The sequence below is a fragment of the Loxodonta africana genome, chromosome 9, assembly GCF_030014295.1.
Source record: "Loxodonta africana isolate mLoxAfr1 chromosome 9, mLoxAfr1.hap2, whole genome shotgun sequence".
In the NCBI taxonomy this organism is placed as follows: Eukaryota; Metazoa; Chordata; class Mammalia; order Proboscidea; family Elephantidae; genus Loxodonta; species Loxodonta africana.
In genome coordinates this window covers 9,055,513-9,082,833 of record NC_087350.1, presented here as the reverse complement: position 1 = coordinate 9,082,833, position 27,321 = coordinate 9,055,513, and the positions used below count along the sequence as shown (strand labels likewise).

The following is a 27,321-nucleotide window of genomic DNA, read 5'->3' as shown; positions in this document are numbered from 1 at the left end:
GACCATGGTTTCAGGGGACATCTAGGTCAATTGGCATAATAAAATCTATTAAGAGAACATTCTGCATCCCATTTTGGATGAGTGGCATCTGGTGTCTTAAACGATAGCAAGCGGCCATCTAAGATGCATCAATTGTTTTCAGCATCCATGGAGCAAAGGAGAATGAAGAACACCAAAACCACAAGGCAAGTATGAGCCCAAGAATCAGAATGGACCACATAAATCAGAGACTACATCAGCTTGAGAACAAAAGAACTAGATGGTGCCCTGCTACTACTGATGACTGCCGTGACAGGGAACACAACGGAGAATCCCTGAAGGAGCAGGAGAGCAGTGGAATGTATACCTCAAATTATCATAAAAAGACCAGACTTAAGGGTCTGACACAGACTAGAAGGACCCCTGAGGTCATGGTCCCCAGACCTTCTGTTAGCCCAAGACAGGAACCATTCCCGAAGCCAACTCATCAGACTGGACTGTAAGATAGAAGTATGAATCTAAGAAAATTGGAAATCATCAAAAATGAAATGGAACGTATAAATATCGATATCCTAGGTGTTAGTGAGCTGAAATGGATTGGTATTGGCCATTATGAATTGGACAATCATATAATCGACTATGCTGGGAATAGCAACTTGAAGAGGAATGGTGTTGCATTCATCGTCAAAAAGAACGTTTCAAGATCTAACCTTCTGAAGTACAACGCTGTCAGTGATAGGATAATATCCATACGCCTACAAGGAAGATCTGTTAATACGACTGTTATTCAGATTTACATACCAACCACTAGGGCGAAAGATGAAGAAATAGAAGATTTTTATCAGCTGCTACAGTCTGAAATTGATCAAACATGCGATCAGGATGCATTGATAATTACTGGAGATTGGAATGCGAAAGTTGGAAACAAAGAAGAAGGATCAGTAGTTGGAAAACATAGCCTTGGTGATAGAAACAATTCCAGAGATCGAATGATAGAATTTTGCAAGACCAACAACTTCTTTGTTGCAAATACCTTCTTTCACCAACATAAGTGGTGACCATACACATGGACCTCACCAGATGGAACACACAGAAATCAAATTGACTACATCTGTGGAAAGAGACAATGGAAAAGCTCGACATTGTCAGTCAGAACAAGGGCAGGGGCCAACTGTGGAACAGGCCATCAATTGCTCATATACAAGTTCGAGCTGAAACTGAAGAAAATTAGAGCAAGTCCACGAGAGACAAAATATGACCTTGAGTATATCCCACCTGAATTTAGAGACCATCTGAAGAACAGATTTGACGCAGTGAACACTAGTGACCGAAGACCATATGAGTTGTGGAATGACATCAAGGACATCATCCATGAAGAAAGCAAGAGGTCATTGAAAAGACGGGAAAGAAAGAAAAGACCAAGATGGATGTCAGAGGAGACTCTGAAACTTGCTCTGGAACATTGAGCAGCTAAAGCAAAAGGAAGAATTGATGAGATAAAAGAACTGAACAGAAGATTTCAAAGGGTGTCTTGAGAAGACAAAGTAAAGAATTATAATGACATATGCAAAGAGCTGGAGATGGAAAACCAAAAGGGAAGAACACACTTGGCGTTTTTCAAGCTGAAAGAACTGAAGAAAAAATTCAAGCCTCTAGTGGCAATAGTGAAGGATTCTATGGGGAAAATATTAAATGACACAGGAAGCATCAAAAGAAGATGGAATACACAGAGTCATTATACCAAAAAGAGTTAGTCGATGTTCAACCATTTCAAGAGGTGGCATATGATCAGGAACCGATGGTACCGAAGGAAGAAGTCCAAGCTGCTGTGAAGGCATTGGCAAAAAACAAGACTCCAGGATTTCATGGAATATCAATTGAGATGTTTCAACAAACAGATGCAGCACTGGAGGTGCTCACTCGTCTGTGTCAAGAAATACAGAAGACAGCTTCCTGGCCAACTGACTGGAAGAGATCCATATTCATGCCTAGTCACAAGAAAGGTGATCCAACCAAGTGTGGAAATTATAGAACAATATCATTAATATCACACGCAAGCAAAATTTTGCTGAAGATCATTCAAAAACGGCTGCAGCAGTATATCGACAGGGAACTGCCAGAAATTCAGGCCAGTTTCAGGAGAGGACACGGAACCAGGGATATCATTGCTGACGTCAGATGCAGAGAATACCAGAAGGATGTTTACCTGTGTTTTATTGACTATGCAAAGGCATTTGACTGTGTGGATCATAACAAATTATGGCTAACATTGTGAAGAATGGGAATTCCAGAACACTTAATTGTGCTCATGAGGAATCTTTACATAGATCAAGAGGCCATTGTTTGGACAGAACAAGGGGATATTGATTGGTTTAAAGTCAGGAAATGTGTGTGTCAGGGTTGTATTCTTTTACCATACCTATTCAGTCTGTATGCTGGGCAAATAATACGAGAAGCTGGACTATATGAAGAAGAACGGGGCATCAGGATTGGAGGAAGACTTATTAACAACCTGCGTTACTCAGATGACACAACCTTGCTTGCTGAAAGTGCAGAGGACTTGAAGCACTTAGTAATGAAGATCAAAGACCACAGCCTTCAGTATGGATTGCACCTCAACATGAAACAAAAATCCTCACAACCAGACCAATGAGCAACATCATGATAAACAGAGAAAAGATTGACGTTGTCGAGAATTTCATTTTACTTGGATCCACAATCAACAACCACAGAAGCAGCAGTCAAGAAATCAAAAGACACATTGTGTTGGGTAAATCTGCTGCAAAAAAAAAAAGTTGTTTCTTTTTTAAAGAACCTCTTTAAAGTGTTGGAGAGCAAAGATGTCACCTTGAAAGACTAAGGTGCGCCTGACCCAAGCCATGGTATTTTCAATCGCATTGTATGCATGTGAAAGCTGGACAATGAATAAGGAAGACCAAAGAAGAATTGATGCCTTTGAATTGTAGTGTTGGCGAAGAATATTGAATATACCATGGGCTACCAAAAGAACAAACAAATCTGTCTTAGAAGAAGTACAACCAGAATGCTCCTTGGAAGCAAGGGTGTGGAGACCGTGTCTTACATACTTCGGACATGTTGTCAGGAGGGATGAGTCCCTGGATAAGGACATCATGCTTGGCAGAGTACAGGGTCAGCGGAAAAGAGGAAGACCCTCAATGAGGTGGATTAACACAGTGGCTACAACAATGAGGTCAAGCATAACAATGATTGTGAGGATGGATAAGGACTGGGCAGTGTTTTGTTGTGTTGTGCATAGGGTCACTATGAGTTGGAACCAACTCGACGGCACCAAACAAAAACAACATAAAACAGAAAATGGTACTGGTGAGGAGTGAGCTTCTTGGATCAAGAAGACGCATGAGACTATGTGTGCATCTCCTGTCTGGAGGGGAGATGTGAAGGTCGAGGTGGACAGAAGTTAACTGAATGGTCTTGGAAATGTAGGGTGGAGAAAAGGAGTGTGCCATTTCATTAGGGGGAGAGCAACTAGGAATATATAGCAGGGTGTTTTTAAGGTTTTGTATGAGAGACTGGCTTGATTTGTAAACTTGCACTTAAAGCACAATAAAAATTAAGAAAAAAAAAGAAAACAATGATGAATTTAAAAAGAACCAAATAGAACTTTTACAAGTGAAAGATATAGTCCTCAAAATGAGACATGTGATGGGCAGGTTAAGGAGTAGATGACACATAGCTAACGGTAAAAACGGTGGGTTATGTAACAAATAAAGAGCATTGAGGAATCAAATAAGGAAGTCCAGCACATACCTAGTTGTATTAGGTTACGACTCCGTATCAGGAAGCAGGACAGCTCTCTCAGCTCCTCTTGGTTGTACAAGCAAATGGACCCTCCTCTCAGCCTCCTGAGGACAGGCTCCTCTTGGCCTCCTCTGGACAGATTCCTCTTGGCCTTGGCCTCTGCCCTGCTTGGCCAAGTGTTACAAAGCTCACCCCACTCTGCCAGGAAGCTCCCTGCCAGAAGGCTCTCAGCTCTCTAACTCTTTGGTCCAGGAAGTCCACTGCACTTTATCACAGAGGTCTCCTGGTTCCTGCAGCCTCATTCTGCCGCTTTGTACAGTGTTACTTCTGTCTCTTTCCTGGGTCTAGAAGGTTCCCTGGGTCCAAAAGATACTCTCCACTCCTGGTTCTTCTCACTGATAGTAAGATCCCCTCTCCACTTCTGAGATTCACTCCCTTTAAGCCTAATGGAGTGGGAAAATTGACCGATCCCCTCATTAGGGTTCCATATACCTTATTTGCATAGCCCCACCCCCACAAGGGTTCCAGGTACTTTATTTGCATTATTAGTAGGCTTTCAAGTCCCCTTGGTGTGCCACAAGCTCCTTATTTGCATAGTCCCACCCAATCATTTTGTGGGAGTCACAAGACCATAGCTAGAAAGGCCATATTAAGTAATTCACTGCACCACAGATTATTATTAACCAAATGTACCCTCAGATAGCTATATTAATAGTCAGAACAGCCTTGTGATGCTACAAAATGGGCAAGGTGGGCAAACCTCACCTTTACCACTAAATTCACGGCAAAGATCAACACAAATCCAATTCCCAACTGGAAGAGGACCCGGGCTTCACCTTCCCACATCTCCATTCCTTTTCACCAGCCACTTTTTTTTTTTTTTTTAATTTTTATTGTGCTTTAAATGAAAGTTTACAAATCAAGTCAGTCTCTCATACCAAAATTTATATACACCTTGCTATATACTCCTAATTGCTCTTCTCCTAATTAGACAGCACACCCCTTCCTTCCACTCTCTATTTTCGTGTTCTTTTGGTCTGCTGCCGGCCCCCTCTGCCCTCTCATCTCCCGTCCAGACAGGAAATGCCAACATAGTCTCAGGTGTCTCCTTGATCCAAGAATCTTATTCTTCACCAGTATCATTTTCTATCCCACAGTCCAGTCCAATCCCTGTCTGAAGATCTGGCTTTGGGAATGGTTCCCATCTTGGGCTAACAGAAGGTCTGCTGAGTGTGACCTCCGGGGTCCTTCTAGTCTCAGTCAGACCACTAAACCTGGTCTTTTTATAAGAATTTGGGGTCTGCATCCCACTGCTCTCCTGCTCCCTCAGGGGTTCTCTGTTTTGTTCCACGTCAGGCCAGTCATCAGTTGTAGCCAGGAACCATCCATTGGTCTATGTATCTGTTGTTGTACCAGTACCAGGCTGTTTCGACTACTGGGCTGTTTCGACTACTGTGGTGATATAATAGCTTCTAAAATCAGGTAGAGTGAGGCTTCCCACTTTGTTCTTCTTTTTCAGTAATGCTTTACTTATCCGGGGCCTCTTTCACTTCCTTATGAAGTTGGTGATTTGTTTCTCCACCTCGTTAAAAAATGTCATTGAAATTTGGATCACAATTGCACCATATGTATAGATGGCTTTTGGTAGAATAGACATTTTTACAATGTTAAGTCTTCCTATCCATGAGCAAGGTATGTTTTTCCACTTACATAGGTCTCTTTTGGTTTCTTGGAGTAGTATCCTGCAGTTTTGCATCTCTGATAAGATTTATTCCTATTTTATCTTCTTGGGGGCTACTGTAAATGGTATCAATTTGGCGATTTCCTCATCAACGTTCTTTTTGTTGGTGTAGAGAAATCCGCTGATTTGTGTATGTTTATCTTGTATCCTGATACTCTGCTGAACTATTACTTTCAATAGTTTTCTGGAGGATTCTTGAAGGTTTTCTGCATATAAGATTATGTCATCTGCAAATAGAGATACTTTTACTTTTTCCTTTGCCAATCTGAATGCCCTTTATTTCTTTATCTAGCCTAATTGCTCTGATTAGGACCTCCACTATTATGTTGAATAACAGTGGTGATAAAGGGCAACCTTGTCTGGTTCCTGATCTCAAGGGGAATGCTTTCAGACTCTCTCCATTTAGGATAATGTTGGCTGTTGGCTTTGCATAAATGCCCTTTATTATATTGAGAAATTTTCCTTCTATTCCTATTTTGCTGAGAATTTTTATCGTGAATGGGTGTTGAACTTTGTCAAATGCCTTTCCTGCATCAGTTGATAAAATCATGTGGTTCTTGTCTTTTGTTTTACTTGTATGGTGGATTACGTTGTTTTTCTAATGTTGAACTATCCCTGCATACCTGGCATGAATCCCTCTTGGTTACGGTGAATTATTTTTTTGATATGTCATTGAATTCTCTTGGCTAGAGTTTTGTTGAGGATTTTTGGATCTAAGTTCATGAGGGATATAGGTTTGTAATTTTCTTTTTTTGTTGTGTCTTTACCTGGTTTTGGTATCAGGGATATGCTGGCTTCATAGGATGAGTTTGGGAGTATTCCATCCTTTTCTATACTCTGAAATACTTTTAGTAGTAGTGGTGTTAACTCTTCTCCGAAAGTTTGGAAGAACTCTACAGTGAAGCCCTCCAGGCCAGGGCTTTTTTTGTTGGGAGTTTTTTTTATTACCTTTTCAATCTCTTCTTTTCTTCTGGGTCTATTTAGTTGTTCTACCTCTGTTAGTGTTAGTTTAGGTAGGTAATGTGTTTCTAGGAATTGATCCATTTTTTCTAGGTTTTCAAATTTGATAAAGTTTTTTGTAGTAATCTGATACAATTCTTTTAATTTCAGTTGGGTCTGTTGTGATATTGCCCTTCTCATTTCTTATTTGGGTTATTTGCTTCCTCTCTTGTTTTTCTTTTGTCAGTTTGGCCAATGGTTTATCGATTTTATTAAGTTTTTCAAAGAACCAGCTTTTGGTCTTGTTAACTCTCTAAATTGTTTTTGTGTTTTCTATTTCATTTAATTCTGCTCTAGTTTTTATTATTTGCATTCTTCTGGTGCCTGGGGTTTCTTTTGTTGTTCTCTATTTGTTCAATTGTAGGGATAATTCTTTGATTTTGGCCGTTTCTTCTTTTTTTAATGTGTGCGTTTTTGATATAAATTGACCTCTGAGCAGTGCTTTCGCTGTGCCCCAAAGGTTCTGATAGGAAGTTTTTTCATGCTCATTGAAATGTATGAATTTCTTTATTCCATCCTTAATGTCTTCTATAACCCAGTCTTTTTTGAGCAGGGTATTGTTTATTTTCCAAGTGTTTGATTTCTTTTCCCTGCTTTTTCTGTTATTGATTTCTACTTTTATGGCCTTAGGGTCAGAGAAGATGCTTTGTTATGTTTCAGTGTTTTGGATTCTGCTAAGGCTGGCTTTAAGACCTAATATATGTGGTGTATTCTAGAGAATGTTCCATGTGCATTGGAAAAGAAAGTATACTTGGCATATGCTGGGTGGAGTGTTCTGTATATGTCTATGAGGTCAAGTTGGTTCATGGTGACATTTAGATCTTCCACGTCTTTATTGAGCTGCTGTCCTTCACCAAAAATGGTGTGTTGGAGTCTCCTACTGTTATTGCAGAGCTGTCTATCTCACTTTTCAGTGCTGATAGAGTTCGTTTTATGTATCTTGCAGCCCTGTCATGTGGTGCATAAATATTTAATATGGTTATATCCTTCTGGTATATTGTCCCTTTAATCATTATATAGTGTCCTTCCTTATCCTTTGTGGTGGATATAACTTTAAAGTCTATTTTGTCAGAAATTAATATTGCCACTCCTGCTCTTTTTTGCTTGTTGTTTGCTTGATATATTTTTTTCATCCTTTTAGTTTGTTTGTGTCTCTAAGTCTAAGGTGTGTCTCTTGTAGGCAGCATATAGACAGATCATTTTTTTTAATCCATTCTGGCACTCTCTCTATGGGTGCATTTAGTCCATTTACTTCCAGTATAATTATGGATAGGTATGAGTTTTTTTGCTGTCATTTCGATGTCTTTTTTTGTGTCTTGTTGACAGTTTCTTTTTCCTTCCCACTTAATATTTTGTGCAGAGTAGTTTATATATTGTCTTTTCCTCTTATTTGTTGTTGTTGATTTTGTTTCTGCTGAGTCTCTATTTTTTCCTTGTAGTTTATTTTGATGAGTAGGATTGTTAGTCTCGTTTGTGCTTACCTTAATATTTGCCCCTATTTTTCTAAGTTTAAATCTAGCTTTTATTTCTTTACATTGCCTTGTCTTCCTCTCCATATGAAAGATCTATCACTACCTTTCTTATTCCCTCTTTGTTGTTTTAATGTTGTCTTCGTTTACATAATAACATCACTGTTTCCCTGTTTTGAGCATTCTTTTATCTTGATTTATTTTTGTGATTTCTCTGTTTGGGTTGACATCTGATTGCTCTTGTCTAGCGTTCTAGTCTTGGGTTGATACCTGATATAATTGATTTTCTAACCAAAGAGATCCCTTTTATATTTTTTTAAGATTTGGTTTGGTTTTTACAAATCCCCTAAACTTCTGTTTATTTGGAAATATCCTAATTTCGCCTTCGTATTTGAGAGACCATTTTGCTGGATCTGTGATTCTTGGCTGGCAGTTTTTTTCCTTCAATGCTTTATATAAGTTATACCATTGCCTTCTTGCCTCTGTGGTTTCTGCTGAGTAGTCCGAGCTTATTATTGGTTCTGATTTGCAGCTGCGTTTTCATTTATCCCTGGCTGCTCTTAAATTTCTCTATCTTTGGTTTTGGCAAGTTTGATTATAATATGTCTTGGTGACTTTCTTTAAAATCTACCTTATGTCGAGTTCGATGAACATCTTGAAGAGATATCATCTTTCACCATATTGGGGATGTTTTCTGCCAACAAACCTTCAACAATTCTCTCTGTATTTTCTGTTATCCCTCCCTCTTCTGGTACTCCAATCACTTGTAGGTTATTCCTCTTGATAGAGTCCCACATGATTCTTAAGGTTTCTTCATTTTTTAAAAAATTCTTTTGCCTAATTTTTCTTCAAATATATTGGTGCCAATTGCTTTATCTGCAAGTTCACGAATTCTGCCTTCCACTTCCTGAATTCTGCTCCTCTGACTTTCTATTGTGTTGTCTAATTCTGTAATTTTATTGTTAATCTTCTGAATTTGTGATTGCTGTCTCTGGATTCTTGTAGCTTATTAAATTTTTCATTATATTCTTGAATAACCTTTTTAATTTCTTCAACTGCTTTATCTGTGTGTTCCTTGGCTTGTTCTGCATGTTGCCTGATCTCCTTCCTAATGTCTTGAAGAGTTCTGTATATTAATCTTTTGTATTCTGCATCCAGTAATTCCAGGTAGGGACCTTCATCCAGAAGATTCCTGGATTCTTTGTTTTGAGAGCTTGTTTAGGCAATCATAGTCTGCTTCTTTATGTGATTTGATATTGGCTGTGGTCTCCATGCCACCTATAAGTTATTGTATTTGTTTGCTTACTACATCTTAGCTTCTTCCTTTGTTTTGTTTTGATATGTCCAAATAGGTTTCTTGAGTGAGCTAGCTTGATTATTTTCACCTTTGAAGTTCTAACGCATTGTCACCAGATGGCTAGAGCTGTTCCCAGGTATATGAGCCTATGTGACCATTCACTTTTCTTGTATGGCTTCAGCTCAGGTGTTCAGGTATTTGGTCATCAAGTGTATGGTACAGGCTCTGTCCTACAGTTTTAGAGGTGCAGGGGAGATTGGTGTAGGTACCGGTATCTGGTTGCAGCAGGGGGTTGAAACCATCCCTTGAGTGTCTGTGAGGAATGCGTGTCCCTGTTCCCTAGAGCACCCAGGTGGGTGAGTTTTGCAGATGGACCTTGGGCACCTAATGCTTTCGGTTGTTAGGACTGGGAGGTACCAGTTATCCTTGGAACCCTGTCCCAAATGGGTGATGACCTGAGTGGAGCCAACAGTCCTTAAGCCCCTGATGTGGGTAGGTGGGGACCCTGTTTAATAGGCAAAGCGGTGTCAAACATCAAACACCCACCTCTCCACTGTACAGCTGAAACAGTTGCAGTCTGCCAAAAAGGGCCTATTCTCCTGAAATAGGCCCACACAGGTCCATGCAGTGGTGAAAGGTATTCGAATGGACCATTTATGCCTGGACACAAGCCACTTCTGTCCTGAGCTCCCCAGGTTAGTGGAGCTGGCTGATTATCTTTTCCCTAATTGTGAATTTAGGCATTCTCTAAGGCCGGGACAATGGCTTAGGGTACGCAACCGGACCTATCTCAGGCCCAGGGAAATCGACAGCCACTGAAGCCAGCTTGGGGGCTGGGGGCGCATTCAGATACACACAGGTACTGAGCTTTTGCCGAGAGCGCCATTTTTCTCTGGTTCCGGAGGCATGAGTAGGCTTTGCAGCTGGTTATTTCCTTGTGAAGAAACTGAGGCCGAATGCTACCACCAGCCGCTGCAACTGCTCCTGGGAATGGTGCCTGAGGGATTCTAGCGATTCAGGTCTGGTAACTCTTCTCTGCTTCTCAACAGTCTCTCCCTCCCCCACCGCTCAATCTGTTTTCTTACTTTGTGTTTAATGATCAGGGCTTCTAGCTTGTCATAAATGTAATTGTTTCACTTGTTTTTTCGGGGCTATGTTATAATAGGATTCACTGGAAGCATCTGACTACTCCGCCATATTGGCCTTGCCTCATGTTGGCACTTCTTTCACCCTAACCACCCAGAGTTAGGTCAAAACATCCCTGGCCACCAGGGCCAGGTGATCTGGTACCCGCTGTAGACTCCGGAGTCTGCACAACTCCCAGCTTTCAGACCAGCCAGTCCTCTCTCCCTCTAGCACCCTGTGGCTAGGTCAAAAGGTACGAAGACTCTGTCCTTCACTTACTGCCCATGTGGCCTTTTTCTGCCACCCAGCCACCCAAAGCTGTTACCTCATGAACTAGGACTCTGTCCTTACGACCACGTGCACAGCTCTTCTCTGAATTAGCCACCCAGAGCCAAGTCAGAATCCTGTTGTCCCTTGTGAGTTCATTGATTCTCTATAATGGCTCACAAAATTCATGGAGACTGTTACCTATACTGACAGTTACCCCTTTATTATAACCAGAAAGGATACACATGAAGAGATACAACAGGCAATGTCTGAGAAGAGTTCCTGGCACAGTGCCTCCATTGTGACCCTCTCCTGTTCATGGTTGTTCTCACCAATACAGGATACCCAGAAAGGGAGAGCACCAAGGCTCAAGATCCCTTAGTCATTGGAGCCTCAGTGAATATGCATGACTGGGACCTTAATGCACAGTTATGATTGATCCTGTCAACAAATATGCATGACTACCCTTTCTGAAGTTTGTTTCCCAGGTGTAGCCCCTATTTACCTGGATATTTTGGAAAACAAAGAGCACCTTAAGTGCTCGTGCTATTTTCAGAAGCCAGAGACAAGTTCTTTGTCCAATACATGCCATTTAGACAAAAAGTGTTCCATAATAAGGACCAAAGAATGTAATAAACCTGAAGCTGAATGCACCCAGTAACATAATTTCCAGTATATAAAGGCAATTTGACAGAATTACAGATAGCCGTTTGACAAATACAGAATCAAGTAGAACATATCTCACTGAAATTATTAGATCAGCATATTACATATTTGAACAACAAAATTGCCAAGCTTGAACTAATTAATGAGCATGTTATAAAACTCTGTGCTGAGCAGTTAGAGAAAATGCATTCTTACTAATCAAATGGGGGAACATTTACAGGTATTGACGGTGGTCTTAGTTATCTAGTGCAGCTATGACAGAAATACCACAAGTGGATGGCTTTAACAAAGAGAAATTTGTTTCTTCACGGTAAAGTAGGCTAAAATCCCAAATTCAGGGCATCACCTCCAGGGGAGGCTTTCTCTTTTCGTCAGCCCTTTAATCAATCTTCCCCCAGACTAGGAGCTTCTCTGCTCAGGGACCCCAGGGCCGAAGGACACACTCTGCTCCTGGTGCTCCTTTCTTGATGATGTGAGGTCCCCCTGCTCCTCACTTCTTTCTTTTATATCTCAAGAGGTTGCCTCCAGACACAATCCAATCTTGTGGGTTGAGTCCTGCCTCACTAACACAACTGCCACCCATCCTCCCTCATTAACATAGAGGCAGAATTTACAACATATAGGAAAATGACACAATACCAGGAATCATGGCCTAGCCGAATTGATACACACATTTTGGTGGGGATACAATTCAATCCATGACAACTATACACTAGGCTATAAAGGAAATTCCAATGGTGTCAAAGAGTTGTCATCACATAGACCACGTTCTGTGGCAACAGTGGAATTAAAAAACCTTTTATAATTCAGGAGCCCCCTGGTGGCACAGTGGTTAAAGTACTTGGCTGCTAACCAAAAGGTCTGAGGTTCAAACTCACCAGCCATTCCTCAGGAGAACGATGTGGCAGTCTGCTTCCATAAAGATTTACAGCCTTAGAAACCCCACTGGGCAGTTCTACTCTGTCCCTTAGGGTCTCTGTGAATAGGAACCGACTCGACGGCAGTGGGTTTGGTTGGTGGGGTTTCAATAATGCATGGTTAAAAGAAAAAAAAAATCATAATGTAAATGACAAGATACTTGAGTCTGATCAACTGTATGAAGATCACATAAAGTAATCTCTGGGATGGCTAAAGAAGAAGTTGGAAGAAAATATCTTACATTCATTGCATGTATTAGAAAAGAAAAAGGATTAAAAGTAATTGGCTGCAGAAGTTAAGAAAAGAGCAATAGAGTAAAGACAGGAACAGACAGTTACAGAAGGAAGCCTCACGGGCCAGTAAACATTCCAAAAGATTCCCAAGCACATGAGTAACTATTAAAAGATAAACTAAAAACTAAAATGAGACAGTGCTGTTTCATGCCCATCAGATTGGCAAACATTTTAAAGCCTGAAAACACCAAATGCTGGCAAAGTTGTCTTTAGACATGTTAATGTGGACGTTTCTTCTTGTTGTTAGTTGCTGTCGAATCGGCCCTGACTCACGGTGACCCCACACGCAAAGAGATGAAATGCTGCCTGGACCTGTGCCATTCCCATGATTGACTGTGGATCAAACAGTGTTCTGTCATGATCCACAGGATTTCCTTTGGCCAGTTTTCAGAAGTAGATCACCAATTCTTTTTTCCTATTCTGTCTTAGTTTGGAAGCTCCACAGAAACCTATCCACCATGGGTTACTTTGCTGGTATTTGAAAAACTGGTGGCATAGCTTCCAGCATCATAGCAACATGTAAACTGCAGCAGACAAACTAACAGATGAGTGGTGGAGCACATTGCTAGTGGGAGTAAAAATTGTTTCAAGCACTTTTTTTTTTAATTATGGTAAAAAATATATATAACAAAGTATTTACCATTTCAACCATTGTTCACGGACAATTCAATGACATTAAGTATTGTCTGAGTTCTCTAGAGATGCAAAGCCAGTAAAATGTTCATAAATATATAGAGAGAGGAATTTAAGGAAATGGCTCACACAGTTGTGGAAGCTGGCAGGACCCAAATCTGTGGGTCAGGCAACAGGCTGAAAACTTCTGCGGACTCATGTATTTGCAGGGGCCGACGAACCCAAAATTTGCTGGTCAGGTGGCATGCTAGAGGCCTCTGCAGGGTCACAGGGTTGCAGGGGCTGACAAACCCAAAATCTGCAGGTCAGGTGGCAGGCCAGAAACTTCTGCAGGCTTACGTCGCAAGAACTAGTGAGCTTTGCTAGAACATCCGTTCATATATGAGAGGCAGGCCACACCCCCAAGGACACTCCCCTTCCAACTGATTGGCTGCTCACATCAGATCACAAAATGGAAGGTGGTTACACAGTGTTTGCCAAACCACCGGGAGTCATAGCCTAGCCAAGTCGACACATAACATTAACCATCACAATTATGTTCACCACGTTGTGGAACACTTTTGAGACCTAGTTAAACTGAAGATTTTCAAGACCCTCCAGCATAGCATTTCCACATCTAGGTGGACACTTTTTGTACATGGGCATGAAGAGAAATGTGTCCAGATGGTCATTAAACATCATTTTAGCAAACAGGTGCAAGCAACTTGTTAGTTGCCATCAAGTCAGTTCCAACTAATGGAGACCCCATGTGTACAGAGTAAAACTGCTCCATAGGGGTTTCAAGGCTGCGCCCTTTCAGAAGCAGATTGCCAGGCCTTTCTTCTGAGGCACTCTGGATAGGTTCAAACCTCCAGCCTTTCAACTAGTAGTTGAGTGCTTAACCATTTTTGTCATTCAGAGACTCCTGGAAACAACTTGCTGTCCTTCAGTTGGGAAACAGATAAAGAAAGTATGGTTTGTTTGTACAGAGGAGTATTATACAACTTTTAAAATAAATGAACTATTTTTTTTTTTTTTTTTATGAACATAGATAATTCCAAACTGAACTTTGAATGAAAGAAAGCAATAACAAAAAGATAATGTTTCAGGGGAAATTTCTAAAAATATAAAATAATGCAAATATTATTAATGGGTAGATAGTCATGCATCAGAATGGTACATACCAGTTCTGTGAGGAAGGAGGGAAAAGTCAGGGAGAGTGTGGACTTTGAATTCAAGGATATTTTATTTTTTTGATTATTCTAAGTCAAATATGGCAAAATGTTAACGTAAAATCTTGACGTTGTATACACAGGTGTCTGTTATTTTAATATCTGTGTTTTTTAATATTTGTTATGTTGCAGTATTAATTTAAAAATCAAAATATAAAATTAATATTGAATAAAACCATTATGCAAAAGGAGATAAGAACTGTATGAATTTTGAAAGCATAAAGATTAATTATCATTTGAAGATGATACCTACCTAGAAAATCAAGTCAGAAACCATTATAATAAGATAGTTCAGTAATGTCACACATACACACATACACCCCCATTGCCATCACGTCAATTCCTACTCATAGCAACCCTACAGAACAGAGTAGAACTACCCCATAGGGTTTCCGAGGAATGGCTGGTGGATTCGAACCACAGACCTTTTGTTTAGCCAAATTCTTAACAACTGCACAACCAGGACTCCAGTAAAGTGACAAGGTTAAAATATGTATCTATGTGGTCGGCAGGAAATCCTGTTGGTGTAGTGGTTAAGTGCTAGAGATGCTAACCAAAAGGTCGGCAGTTCGAATCCACCAGGCGCTCCTTGGAAACTCTATGGGGCAGTTCTACTCTGTCCTATAGGGTCGCTATGAGTCAGAATTGACTCGACAGCAGTGGGTTTTTTTTTTTTTTAATGTGGTCGGCAGAATAACCCTCATCCCAGAACCTGTGAGTGAATGTGTTACCTTACATCACAAAGGGCTTTGAAGATGTGATTAAATGAAGGAGTTTGAGATCAGAAGACTATCTGCTGGGCCAATGTCATCAATCCAAGGGTCCTTATGAGAGGGGGCGAGAGGGTCAGAGTAAGCAAAGGAAATGTGAAGACAGACAGACTGGAGCGATGTCAGCAATGGCCATGAGCCAAGGAATGTAGCAGCCCCTAGCTGCTGGGAAAGACAGGGGAAGGCCCTCCCCGAGAGACTCCAGAAGGAATGCAGCCCTGCCAACTTCTTGACTGTAGTACTTCTCCCTCCATGGCTGTAAGATAATACATTTATGTTGTTTTAAGCCACTAAGTTTGTGGTGGAAACCCTGGTGGCGTAGTGGTTAAATGCTATGGCTGCTAACCGAAAGATTAGCAGTTCAAATCCGCCAGGCGCTCCTTGGAAACTCAATGGGGCAGTTCTGGTCTGCCCTGTAGGGTCGCTATGAGTCGGAATCGACTTGTCGGCAGCGGGTTTTTGGTTTAAGTTTGTGGTAACTTGTTACAGCAGCAATAAGAATGTAATACAATGTATATAAATCTAATAGTTTTCCCATAAGTCTTCAAAAAAAAAAAACCATTAGACAGAAATAAGAGAAATAGAACCAATTAAAAACAGTAAGAAAAAGTAAAGAACACTGAGATATACCTAAAAATAAATGTGAAGACCTGTAGGAAGAAAAATATAAAGCTTTTTGGAATTGATGAAAAGATCTGAAATAGAGACACTGACCTTACTCTCTCAGTGTGGTAGAGAGGACAGATTTAAAGAAATCATCTGAATTTTCTTTCTGCATCAAAACCCGTTTTCAATGGAACTTGTTGGTATGATTCCAAATTTAATCTGGAGAGAAAAACACACATTAAATTGAGAACATTACCTCCAAAAAGTTGTTACTCCTGATCTGAAAACATAACTTTGGTTCATCTGTAATTTTTAAGAATTAAAATGACATTGCTGTAGCAAGGGTCCAGTAGATCAGTGGGGCAGGACTTTCGTTTGAGATGGGGTAGCCAGGGAAGGCCTTTCAGAGCAAGTGGCATTTTAGCAGACACTTGACCCTTGAGAAATAAACCATCATGCGAAGACGTGAGGGAAGGATGTTTTCAGCAGATGGAATAAGAGGAACCTGCTTGGCGTGTTTTAAGGAGAGCAAGTGGCTCCTCCTACTCCCTCCCAAAAAGGGGAAAATACTCGAAGGGAAGAAAAAATACCAGAGTGTTGATACCATGTGTGCAAATTAGCGTTTCTTCATTTATAGTTGCTGTGAAGTGTACTCCAACTCATGACAACTTGGTGTGTGTCAGAGTAGGACTTTTATTTTATTTACTTTTTTTTTATTGTGGTGAAAATACACACACCGAAACATTTGCCAAGACAACAAATTCTACACTTAGAATTCAGGGTCTTTGATTCAGTTCTTCCTGTCGTGCAGGCGTTATCACTGTCCTTTTCCGCCACCATTAACATAAATCTACTGCTTCCCAGACAGACACTGCCCCTCCCCACCCCCGCCACCCCTGGCTAATGACTAATAATCTTTGGTTCCTATATATTTGCTTCTTTCTTTTTGAACATTTCGTTGTGTTTTAGGTGAAAGTTTACGCAGCAAATTAGTGTCCTATTCAACAATGTATATACAACTTGTTCCATGACACTGTCGTCACCCCCCTACAATATGTCCGCACTCTCCCCATTTCCACCCTGCCCTCCCTGTTTCCATCCCTCCCGTTTCCCTGTCCCTCCTTGCCTTCTCATCTTTGCTTTTGGGCAAATATTGTCTGTTTAGTCTTGTATAGCTGATTGTACTAAGGAGCACATTCCTCACAGGTGTTATTTGGCTGAAAGGTGACCTCGGGGACTGGCTTCAGTTCCAGGTTAAAAGAGTATCTTAGGGAGATAGTCTCTGGGGTTCCACCAGTCTCTCTCAGTCCAGTGAGTCTGGTTTTTATGAATTTGAGTTGTATTCTACATTTTTCTCCCATTCTGACCAGGCCTTCTATTGTGACCCTGGTCGCTGGTTAGTAGTCATAGCCGGGCATCATTTAGTTCTTCTGGTCTCAGGCTGGAGCAGGCTGTGGCTCGTATAGGCCATTATTCCTATGGACTAATGCTTCCTTGAGTCTTTGGTTTCCTTCACTCTCCTGTGCTCCAGAAAGGAGAGACCAATACTTGTACCTTAGGTGGCCGCTTGGCCCCTCAGTAGCTTTCAAGACCCCAGAGGCTACTCACCAAACTAGGATATAGAACATTATCTTTATAAACTATGTTATGCCAATTGACCTAGATGTCCCCCGAGACTATGGTCCTTAGCCTTCAAATCCAGTAACTCAGTCCCATGAGGTGTTAGGATATGTCCAGAAAGTTTCCAGAACTGTGCCACCTCTGTGCTATATTATATATATATGAATATATACACAGCACATAAAAATAAGTATATGCAAATGCCCATGTGTCTGTAAGTTTGTTTTACTGTGGAGGCTTGCGTGTTGTTGTAATGCTGGAAGCCATGCCACTGGTATTCAAACACCAGCAGGGTCACCCATGGCAGACAGGTTTAGCTGAGCTTCCAGACTAAGACAGACTAGGAAGAAGGACCTGGTGGTCTACTTCTGAAAAGAATTAGCCAGTGAAAACGTTACGAATAGCAGTGGAACATTGTCTAATATAGTGCCGGAAGATGAGCCCCCCAGGTTGGAAGGCACTCAAAAGACGACTGGGGAAGAGCTGCCTCCTCGAAGTAGAGTCAATCTTAATGATGTGGATAGAGTAAAGCTTTCGGGGCCTTCATTTGCTTCATGTGGCATGACTCAAAATGAGAAGAAACAGCTGCAAACATCCATTAATAATCCAAACATGGGATGTACCAAGTATGAATCTAGGGAAATTGGAAATCGTCAAAAATGAAATGAAACACATAAACGTTGATATCCTAGGCATTAGTGACTGTTATTGACCATTTTGAATCAGACAATCATATGGTCTACTGTGCCAGGAATGACAACTTGAATAGGAATGGCCTTGCATTCATCGTCAAAAAGAACATTTCAAGATCTACCCTGAAATACAAATCTGTCAGTGATAGGATAATATCCATATGCCTACAAGGAAGACCAGTCAATACACTAGTATTCAAATTTACGCAAATATAACTATTATCTAACCACTGAGGCCAAAGATGAAGAAATTGAAGAGATTTACCAACTTCTGCAGTCTGAAAATGATCTAACATGCATTCAGCATGCATTGATAATTACTGACAGTTGGATTGCAAAAGTTGGAAACAAAGAAGGATCAGTAGTTGGAAAATATGGCCATGGTGGTAGAAAAGATGCCACCAAAGATCACATGGTAGAATTTTGCAAGACCCACAACTTCATCATTGCAAATACCTTTTTTCACCAACATAAACAGTAACTATACATCTGGACCTTGTCAGATGGAATACAGAGAAATCAAATCAACTACATCTACGGAAAGAGACGATGGAAAAGCTCAAAATCATCAGCCTAAACAAGGCCAGGGGCCAACTGTGGAACGGACCATCAATTGCTCGTATGCAAGTTCAAGCTGAAACTGAAGAAAATGAGAACAAGTCCACGAGAGCCAAAGTACGACCTTGAGTATATCCCATCTGAATTTAAAATCCATCTGAAGAATAGATTTGATGCATTGAACACTAGTGACTGAAGACCAGACGAGTTGTTGAATGACATCAAGGACATCATACATGCAGAAAGCAAGAGGTCATTAAAAAGACAGGAAAGAGAGAAAAGAACAAAATGGATGTCAGGAGAGACTCTGAAACTTGCTTACAAACGTCGAGTAGCTAAAGCAAAACGAAGAAATGATGAAGAAAAAGAACTGAACAGAAGATTTCAAAGGGTGGTTCAAGAAGACAAAGTATTATACTAACATGTGCAAAGAGCTGGAGATAGAAAACCAAAAGGGAATAACAAGCCCGGCATTTCTCAAGCTGAAAGAACTGAAGAAAAAATTCAAGCCTCAAGTTGCAACAGTGAAGGATTCTCTGAGAAAAATATTAAACAACGCAGGACGCATCAAAAGAAGATGAAAGGAATACACAGGGTCATTATACCAAAAAGAATTGGTTGATGTTCAGCCATTTCAAGAGGTAGCCTATGATCAGGAACCAATGGCACTGAAGGAAGAAGTCCAAGCTGCACTGAAGGCATTGGTGGAAAACAAGACTCCGGGAACGGACATAATATCGACTGAGATATTTCAATAAAGGGATGCAGCACTGGAAGTGCTCACTCATCTATGCCAAGAAATTTGGAAGACAGCTACCTGGCTAACCAACTGGAAGAGATCCATATTTAGGCCTATTTCCAAGAAAGGTGATCCAACCAAATGTGGAAATTATCGAACAACATCATTAATATCACACGCAAGCAAAATTTTGCTGAAGGTCATTCAAAAGTGGCTACAGCAGTATATTGACAGGGAACTGTCAGAAATTCAGGCCAGATTCAGAAGAGGACATGAAACCAGGGATATTATTGCTGATGTCAGATGGATCCTGGCTGAAAGCAGAGAATACCAGGAAGATGTTTACTTGTGTTTTATTGACTATTCAAAGGCATTCAACTGTATGGATGATAAAAATTATGGATAACATTGCGAAGAATGGGAATTCCAGAATGCTTAATTGTGCTCATGAGGAACCTGTACATAGATCAAGAGGCAGTTCAGACAGAGCAAGGGGATACTGCGTGGTTAAAGTCAGGAAAGGTGTGCATCAGGGTTGTATCCTTTCCCCATACCTATTCAATCTGTATGCTGAGCAGATAATCTGAGAAGCTGGACTATATGAAGAAGAACGGGGCATCAGGATTGGAGAAAGACTCATCAACAACCTGCGTTATGCAGATAACACAATCTTGCTTGCTGAAAGTGAAGAGCTCTAAAACTTACTAGTGAAGATCAAAGACCACAGCTGTCAGTATGGATTGCACCTCAACATAAAGAAAACAAAAATCCTCACAACTGGACCAATAAGCAACAACATGGTAAACGGGGAAAAGATTGAAGTTGTAAAGGATTTCATTTTATTTGGATCCGCAGTCAACACCCGTGGAAGCCAAAAAAAAAGAAAAAAAAAACCAAACCCATTGCCATCAAGTCAATTCCGACTCATAGTAACCCATGGAAGCAGCAGTCAAGAAATCAAAAGATGTATGCATTGGGCAAATCTGCTGCAAAGGACCTCTTTAAAGTGTGGAAGAGCAAAGGTGTCACCTTAAAGACTAAGGTGTGCCTGACCCAAGCCATGGTATTTTCAGTCGTATCATATGCATTTGAAAGCTGGACAATGAATAAAGAAGACTGAAGAAGAACTGACGCCTTTGAATTGTGGTGTTGGTGAAGAATATTGAATATATAGGGTCGGAATCGACTTGGCGGCGCTGAGTTTTGGTTTGGCCAAAAGAATGAACAAATCTGTCTTGGAAGAAGTACAACCAGAATGCTCCTTAGAAGCATACTTTGGACATGTTGTCAGGAGGGATCATTCCCTGGAGAAGGACATGGTGCTTGGCACAGTACAGGGTCAGCCGAAAAGAGGAAGAAGACCCTCACTGGACTGATACAGTGGCGCAACAATGGGCTCAAGCATAACAATGATTGCGAGGATGGCACAGCACTGGGCAGTGTTTCACTCTGTGGTACATAGGGTCATGATGGGTGGGAACCAACTAGACAGCACTTAGCAACAACATACAAATGCCCACAACTATACTTATATATGTATGTGCATATACTCCATACGCCCTCACGCACCTATACAGCATACATGTTTTCCTATGAAACCACTCAGACATTTTTGATTGCTATTACTACTGTTGTAGAATTGTATATGTCGTAGCACTTAGCGTAGCTGTCCTTCATTCTCACGTACTCTCAGTGTCTTCATTAACCTTGGTCATGTTGTGCTGACTTTCTCCATATTGTGTACTGCCTTTCCCTTCAGCAGAACGTAGGAAACCCTGGTGGTGTAGTGGTTAAGTGCTACAGCTGCTAACCAAAGGGTCAGCAGTTCAAATCCGCCAGGGACTCCTTGGAAACTCTATGGGGCAGTTCTACTGTGTCCCATAGGGTCGCTATGAGTCGGAATCGACTCGACGGCACTGGGGTACTATCTCTATGTGATTCTTCCTCCCTTCCCCTCCCATACCTGGTAACCACCTAAGAATGTTGCTTTTTGTGTATAAACCTATTTTTGACTTTTTATAAAAGTTGTATTGTTCAGTGTTCTATTGTGATTGACTTATTTCACTCAGCATGCTTTCCTCCAGATTCATCCATGTTATGTTTTGCAGACTCCTCATTATTCTTTATAGTTGTATAGTATTCCATTGTATGTATGTACCACATTTGTTTATTCATTCGTCCTTTGATGGACACTTAACATTGTTTCCATCTTTTTGATGTTGTGAATACTGTGGCAGTGAACATGTGTGTGCATATGTGTATTCGTATCACTGCTCTTATTTTTCTAGGATGTATATCTAGGAGTGGGATTGCTGGATCATATGGTGTTTCTATTTCTACCTTTTTGAAGAGGCACCATACCGTTGTCCATATTGGTTGTACTATTTTACAGTCTCACAAACAGTGTTTAAGAGTTCCAGCTTCCCCATAACCTCACCGGTATTTGTTCCTTTCTGTTTTTTTTTTGCAAGGGTGAGATGGTATTTCACTGCAGTTTTGATTTGCATTTCTAACAGCTAATGGTCATGAACATCTCTTCATGTGTTTGTTTGCCGCCTGAGTGTTCTCTTTGGTGAAGTGTCCTTTGCCCATTTTTTTGATTGGATATTTTGTCTTTTTGTTGTTGAGGTGTTGAAGTTTTCTATATATTTTAGAGATTAGACCCTTTTCAGATATGTCTTTCCCCCCAAAATTTTCCCAGTCTGTATTACTCCTGGTAAAGTCTTTTGATGAGCATAAGTATTTAATTTTTAGGAGATCCCAGTTATCTAGTTTATCTTCCGTTTGTACGTTTTTAATTATGTTTGATAGTGTGTTTATGCCATATATTAGGACCCCTAGCTTTGTCCATGTGTTATCTTCCAGGAACTTTATATTTTTAGGTTTGACATTTAGGTCTTCGATTCATTTTGAGTTAGTTTTGTGTATGGTGTGAGGTATGGATCCTGTTTAATTTTTCTGCGAATGGATATCCAGTTTTGCCGGCACCATTATGTTAAAGAGACTATCTCTTTCCCACAGAATGGACTTCGACCCTTTGTCAAAGATTGGCTGTCCGTAGCTGGGTGGATTTACTTCTGGGTGCTCAGTTCTGCTCCATTTGATCTGTGTGGCTGTGTTGTAAGTTCTGAGATCCCGAAGCGTGAGGTCTCCTTCTTTGCTCTTCTTCTTTAGTAATGCTTTAGCTATTCGGTACCTCTTTCCTTTCCATATAAAATCGATGATTAGTTTTTCTATTTGCCTGTGTCTTATGAGTAAGAGCGTATAGTATTATCCTTTCAATAGCGTATTCAGTGGCTGGTTTTTCAGAAGTAGATTGCCAGAACTTTTTCCAAGGTACCTGTGTTGTTGTTGTGTGTCGTTAAGTCGATTTCGGCTCGTAGCAATCCTATGTAACAGAGTAGAACTTCCTCATAGGGTTTCCTAAGCTGTAATTTTTCCAGGAGCAGATCACCAACTCTTTTCCCCCACAGAGTGGCTGGTGGATTGGAACACAGACCTTTCTGTTACCAGCCGAGTGCTTCACCATTGTGCCACCAGGGCTTCTTAAGCTGCCTCTGACCTAACCCAAACCCACTGGCTGTAGAGTCAATTCTGACTCATAGCATCTCTATAGGATTTCCAAGGCTGTAATCTTTATGGAAGCTGACTGCCACAACTGATGTCTTGGTTAGCAGCTGAGAGCTTAAGCACTGTACCGCTGGGGCTCCTTCAGTTGCCTCTAGGTGGACTCAGCCCTCCAACCTTTCAGTTAGTGACCATAATCTTCCAGTTAGCAGCCACAACCTTTCAGTTAGCGTTAACCATTTGCCCCACTCACTCAGCCCTCTCTTCGTTACTCATCGTAATATCTTCCTGAAGGCTCAGTTTTCCTCACCTACCTAGAAAAAAAAAAAAAAGAGAGGTAGTAAAAAGGGAAATACTGGCACCATCCCTGAATTAAGCTGCCTCCTTTTGCCGGTAGATGGTTTTACAGATTTCTACACCAGTGGGAGGAGGTTAGACCCAGTTCCGCATGCCCAGGTGTGGGCAGTGGCTTGTTGGAACTCATTTTCCTATTCTGCGCTTCCTATGGAGACTTCTTGAACGACAGACTGGCAACTTGATGACCAAGGGTAAAGTAGAAGCTACGGACCTGAGTGAGAAAGGTGTCTGGGTTCCCATAGACATTGGATGTTAAGAAGTATTTTCAGAAGATATAGATGATGATGATCTATTTATAGTAATTGGAAAGTCCAGGTTTTCACTTCTAAGCTTTGTAACAGGACCCTCTTTACTTTCTTCCTCCCACCTCCCCATCATCTCTCTCTATATATACATGTTTTGTCCATGTTGAAGGAAAAAGAAATCCTTCTATATTTTTCAAAACTTTTATCCAGTCGACAGAGATGTCCCAAGCCATTGCTATAAATGATGTACACTAATGCCGTAAAAATGGAGGGGGACGTGGCAGAACCACTCTCAAGCCAGACACTCAGATATGAGAGCCAGCTGTGCCCCGCTGTGTTCCTTCCCTCACATACCCCTGTGTCTGCTCTTTTAGGTTTATGTCAGTCAGCTCTGAGACTGGGCGGCCTCAACAGACTCCTCTCTTTCTACCCTAAGCCAGTGCATGGAGTTATCGTATCTGTTGGAAAGCCATGAGTTGCCAAAGATCTTTAGAGGAGCCATTGTCAGGGTAGAGATGAGAATTATCGTCAAGCCTATGCCAAGAAGAAGTAACTGTGACATTATTCTAATAGGTCATTTGTTAGGTTAAATTATAATTTAGTTGCTGCTTTACATCCCCTGCTGTGCATTTAGTGTTAAAAAGAACCTATACTCAATTTTGAAGAAGAGTTTGAGTGCTAAATAACTGGAAGATGGACTTTGGCAAGAACATTATGAAACAATGTGTCTTCCATAACCTGCGCACTAGATTTCTTGGGCAGCCCAGATAATATCACAGTAACTGCTTTACACAGTCAAATCTGATGGAGTTTGTGTTCAGCAAAGATACAAAGACGCTCAGTGTCTTGTACAGAAGCTCAGGAATGCCAGACCTCCGAGTGTTGCACTTCACAATTGATTTAATGAAGACCTTACATTCAGAATTTCGCCTGGTCTGTTTTAACCCATCTTTTCAGGTGGTGAGACTGAGTGCCGTCGACATACTTTCCAGCTTTGTGTCATCCTCAAGAATTACCTTTTGTGACTTAATTCAGAGCATTGAGAATAGGGCTAACCAGCATAGAATCAAGGTAGAACCTAGTGATATTAATAATCGTAAATAGTAACCTGTGCTAAATGAATGACGCCTCTTCAGACAGAGCTATTGTCTCCCCTTTGCAAATGAAAACCATCCCTTCATCTTGAAATTGGCAGCCTCCTTCCTTCCCTCTCTGCAGATGCTTCCTGCCCAACATCTGGGGACCATCACTAAGAGTCCGTTAGAAATGCTATAATTTTTCAATTAAGCCAGTAATAACAGATATAATGTCATCTTTCAGTTTCATTAAAAAAAAAAAAAAAAAAGGAGGGGGAACAACTGAAAAATAAGGCAAAAGACTCAGAAGATAAATATATTTTAAAGTTGTTTTCGGATGGCTTAAGTACTACGGCTGCTAATCAAAGGGTCAGCAGTTCAGATCTGCCAGGCGCTCCTTGGAAACTCTATGGGGCAGTTCTACTCTGTCCTATAGGGTCGCTATGAGTCAGAATGGACTTGACGACGGCACTGGGTTTGGTTTTTTGGTTTATCTGAAGTAAGTTCACCTCCTAATGATTGATTTTGTTATCTTTTTAGCAGTTTTCCTTATGTGCTATGGAATTTTAGTTTACATGCCCAATTTGAGAGAGTAACCCTCTAGCCCCTTGACCCACCACACACGCACACATATACACACAGGCACTCAAGCCTCCCCCATCATCTACTTTCTCTTAGTCCACGTCACCTGTGTCACCAGCTGAGAACCCCCCTGCCCCACGGTGGTACTGGAGTCCCCACATCCCAGGACAGTGTGTGCAGCCTACTTTCTGAGGTCAGACCCTGCCACTCCCTGCCTGGGGACACTATTAGATCCAGTCTTCCCTCCAACATGTGAGCCCTGAATACCTTCTGCTAGATCCCGACCCAGGCACAGGCGCCTTCAGTTCCACTCAGCTTTATGATTTCTGTTCTGTTTATAGGCCAGTGACCGGCTTGTTTATGAGAGTTTCTATGTTTGGTCACCTGTTTTCTCCTTATATTTTATGTATTGTTGCTTTGTGCTTGACTGTGTGCTAGGCAGGGAGGGGACCTCTGAATGTGAGTTTATATCATATTGACCAGCCCTGGTAGATTTAGATCTCTGGGTGGTGCAGATGGTTTGCGCTTGACTACTAACCTAAAGGTTGCTATTCGAACCCACCCAGTGGCACCACGGAAGAAAGACCTGACGACCTGCTTCTGTAAAGATTACAGCCAAGATAATCCTATGGGGTTGCTATGAGTCAGAATCAACTCAATGGCAAAACATTTTTGTTGTTGTTGCTTTATTATTATTTTATTGTCACTGTTAGATTTAGTGCTTGAAAAGAGAGGTATATATGAGAAAAAATTGTAACGGTCCCTCGGTGTGGTTTATAAAAGGAGCACCAGGCAGCCCTTTCTTCCAGCCCTCCCTGAAGCTTGCTTTCTTTTAATCCTTCTCCTCCCTAGGTTATTTTCTGAACTTCCTGGAGCCAGTGAACAATATCACCATCGTCCAGGGCCAGACAGCGATTCTGCATTGCAAAGTGGCAGGGAACCCGCCCCCCAACGTGAGGTGGCTGAAGAACGATGCCCCAGTCGTTCAGGAGCCCCGTCGGATCATCATCCGGAAGACGGAATACGGTTCTCGGCTGAGGATTCAAGACCTGGACACTACAGACACTGGCTACTATCAGTGTGTGGCCACGAACGGGGTGAAGACCATCACGGCCACCGGCGTCCTGTTTGTGAGGCTTGGTAAGTTGTGCGATCGACAAATACTACACCTGCTTTGAACATTCCCAGCCACCGAGGCAGATACTAATTGGTAGTTTGAAACTGAACACACACAACTCAACATGAAAGAAAATCTATAAAACCATTCCCTGAGGCCTTTCCCACTGTGTTCGAGTCCCCGGCTTAACCTGTTACCCATTTACTAGTCATAAAAGGAAGTAGATACAGATGGAACGGTCTGTAAACCTGGGGCGCAGAACATCATACCAGGCACACAGTGAGTTGTTGACAGAATTTGGCTTTCAACTCAGGCCTCTTGTTTCCCAGTACAGTGTCTTTCTGCTACACCACATTGATTTCGGAGAAATTTCCCTCTGATTGTCAGACATTCTGTGTGTGCTGTGACGTTTGAGGAAGAGGTTGCTTTTCAAGAGGTCAGGGACCCCAGCCACAGCGCAGGGCGGCCAGGTTTCCAGGGAGAACAGATGGGTCTGAGGCAGGCCCTGCGGGCCCTGAGGTTGTTCTGTAAGACTGAGACCTGCACGTGTCCACCCCACAGAAGCCCGAACGAGCTGAGAGAAAAGAGCAGAATGACGAAGCTGCACCACTGTGCTCCCCACAAGTAGGGAAGGGGATTGATGGCAGGAAGGAGTGTACCCCCAACCATCAGAGCCCCTGGGTGGTACAAATGGTTAACACACTTGGCTGCTACCTGGGAGGCTGGCGATTCTAGTCCATCCCAGAGGTACCTTGGAAGAAAGCCCTGGAGATCTACTTCTGAAAAATAAGCCGTTGTAAACCTTATGGAGCACAGTTCTACTCTGACACACATGAGATTGTCATGAGTCTAGGGCAACCGGCTTTTGGTTCATCAGAGTTCTGAGAAGGACCCCAGGCGATACCCAGGGCATATCATACAGACCCCAGACCATTTTATCTCAGGGGGGTAAGGTACGTTTTATGTATCAAGGTAAAACTTTAAGATTAGAAGAGAGAGAAGAAAGACAGCAAA

At 41.5% G+C, this 27,321-nt stretch overlaps 1 protein-coding gene across 1 annotated transcript in view; it reads left to right on the top strand.

Annotated features, from left to right (window-relative positions):
- ROR2 (receptor tyrosine kinase like orphan receptor 2) overlaps nucleotides 1-27,321 on the top strand; it is a 349,860-nt gene that overhangs the window by 280,183 nt on the left and 42,356 nt on the right. The window contains exon 3 of the mRNA XM_064290957.1: nucleotides 26,043-26,330. Within this exon, the coding sequence (XP_064147027.1) occupies nucleotides 26,043-26,330 (288 nt within the window). The remainder of the gene's footprint in view (nucleotides 1-26,042; nucleotides 26,331-27,321) is intronic.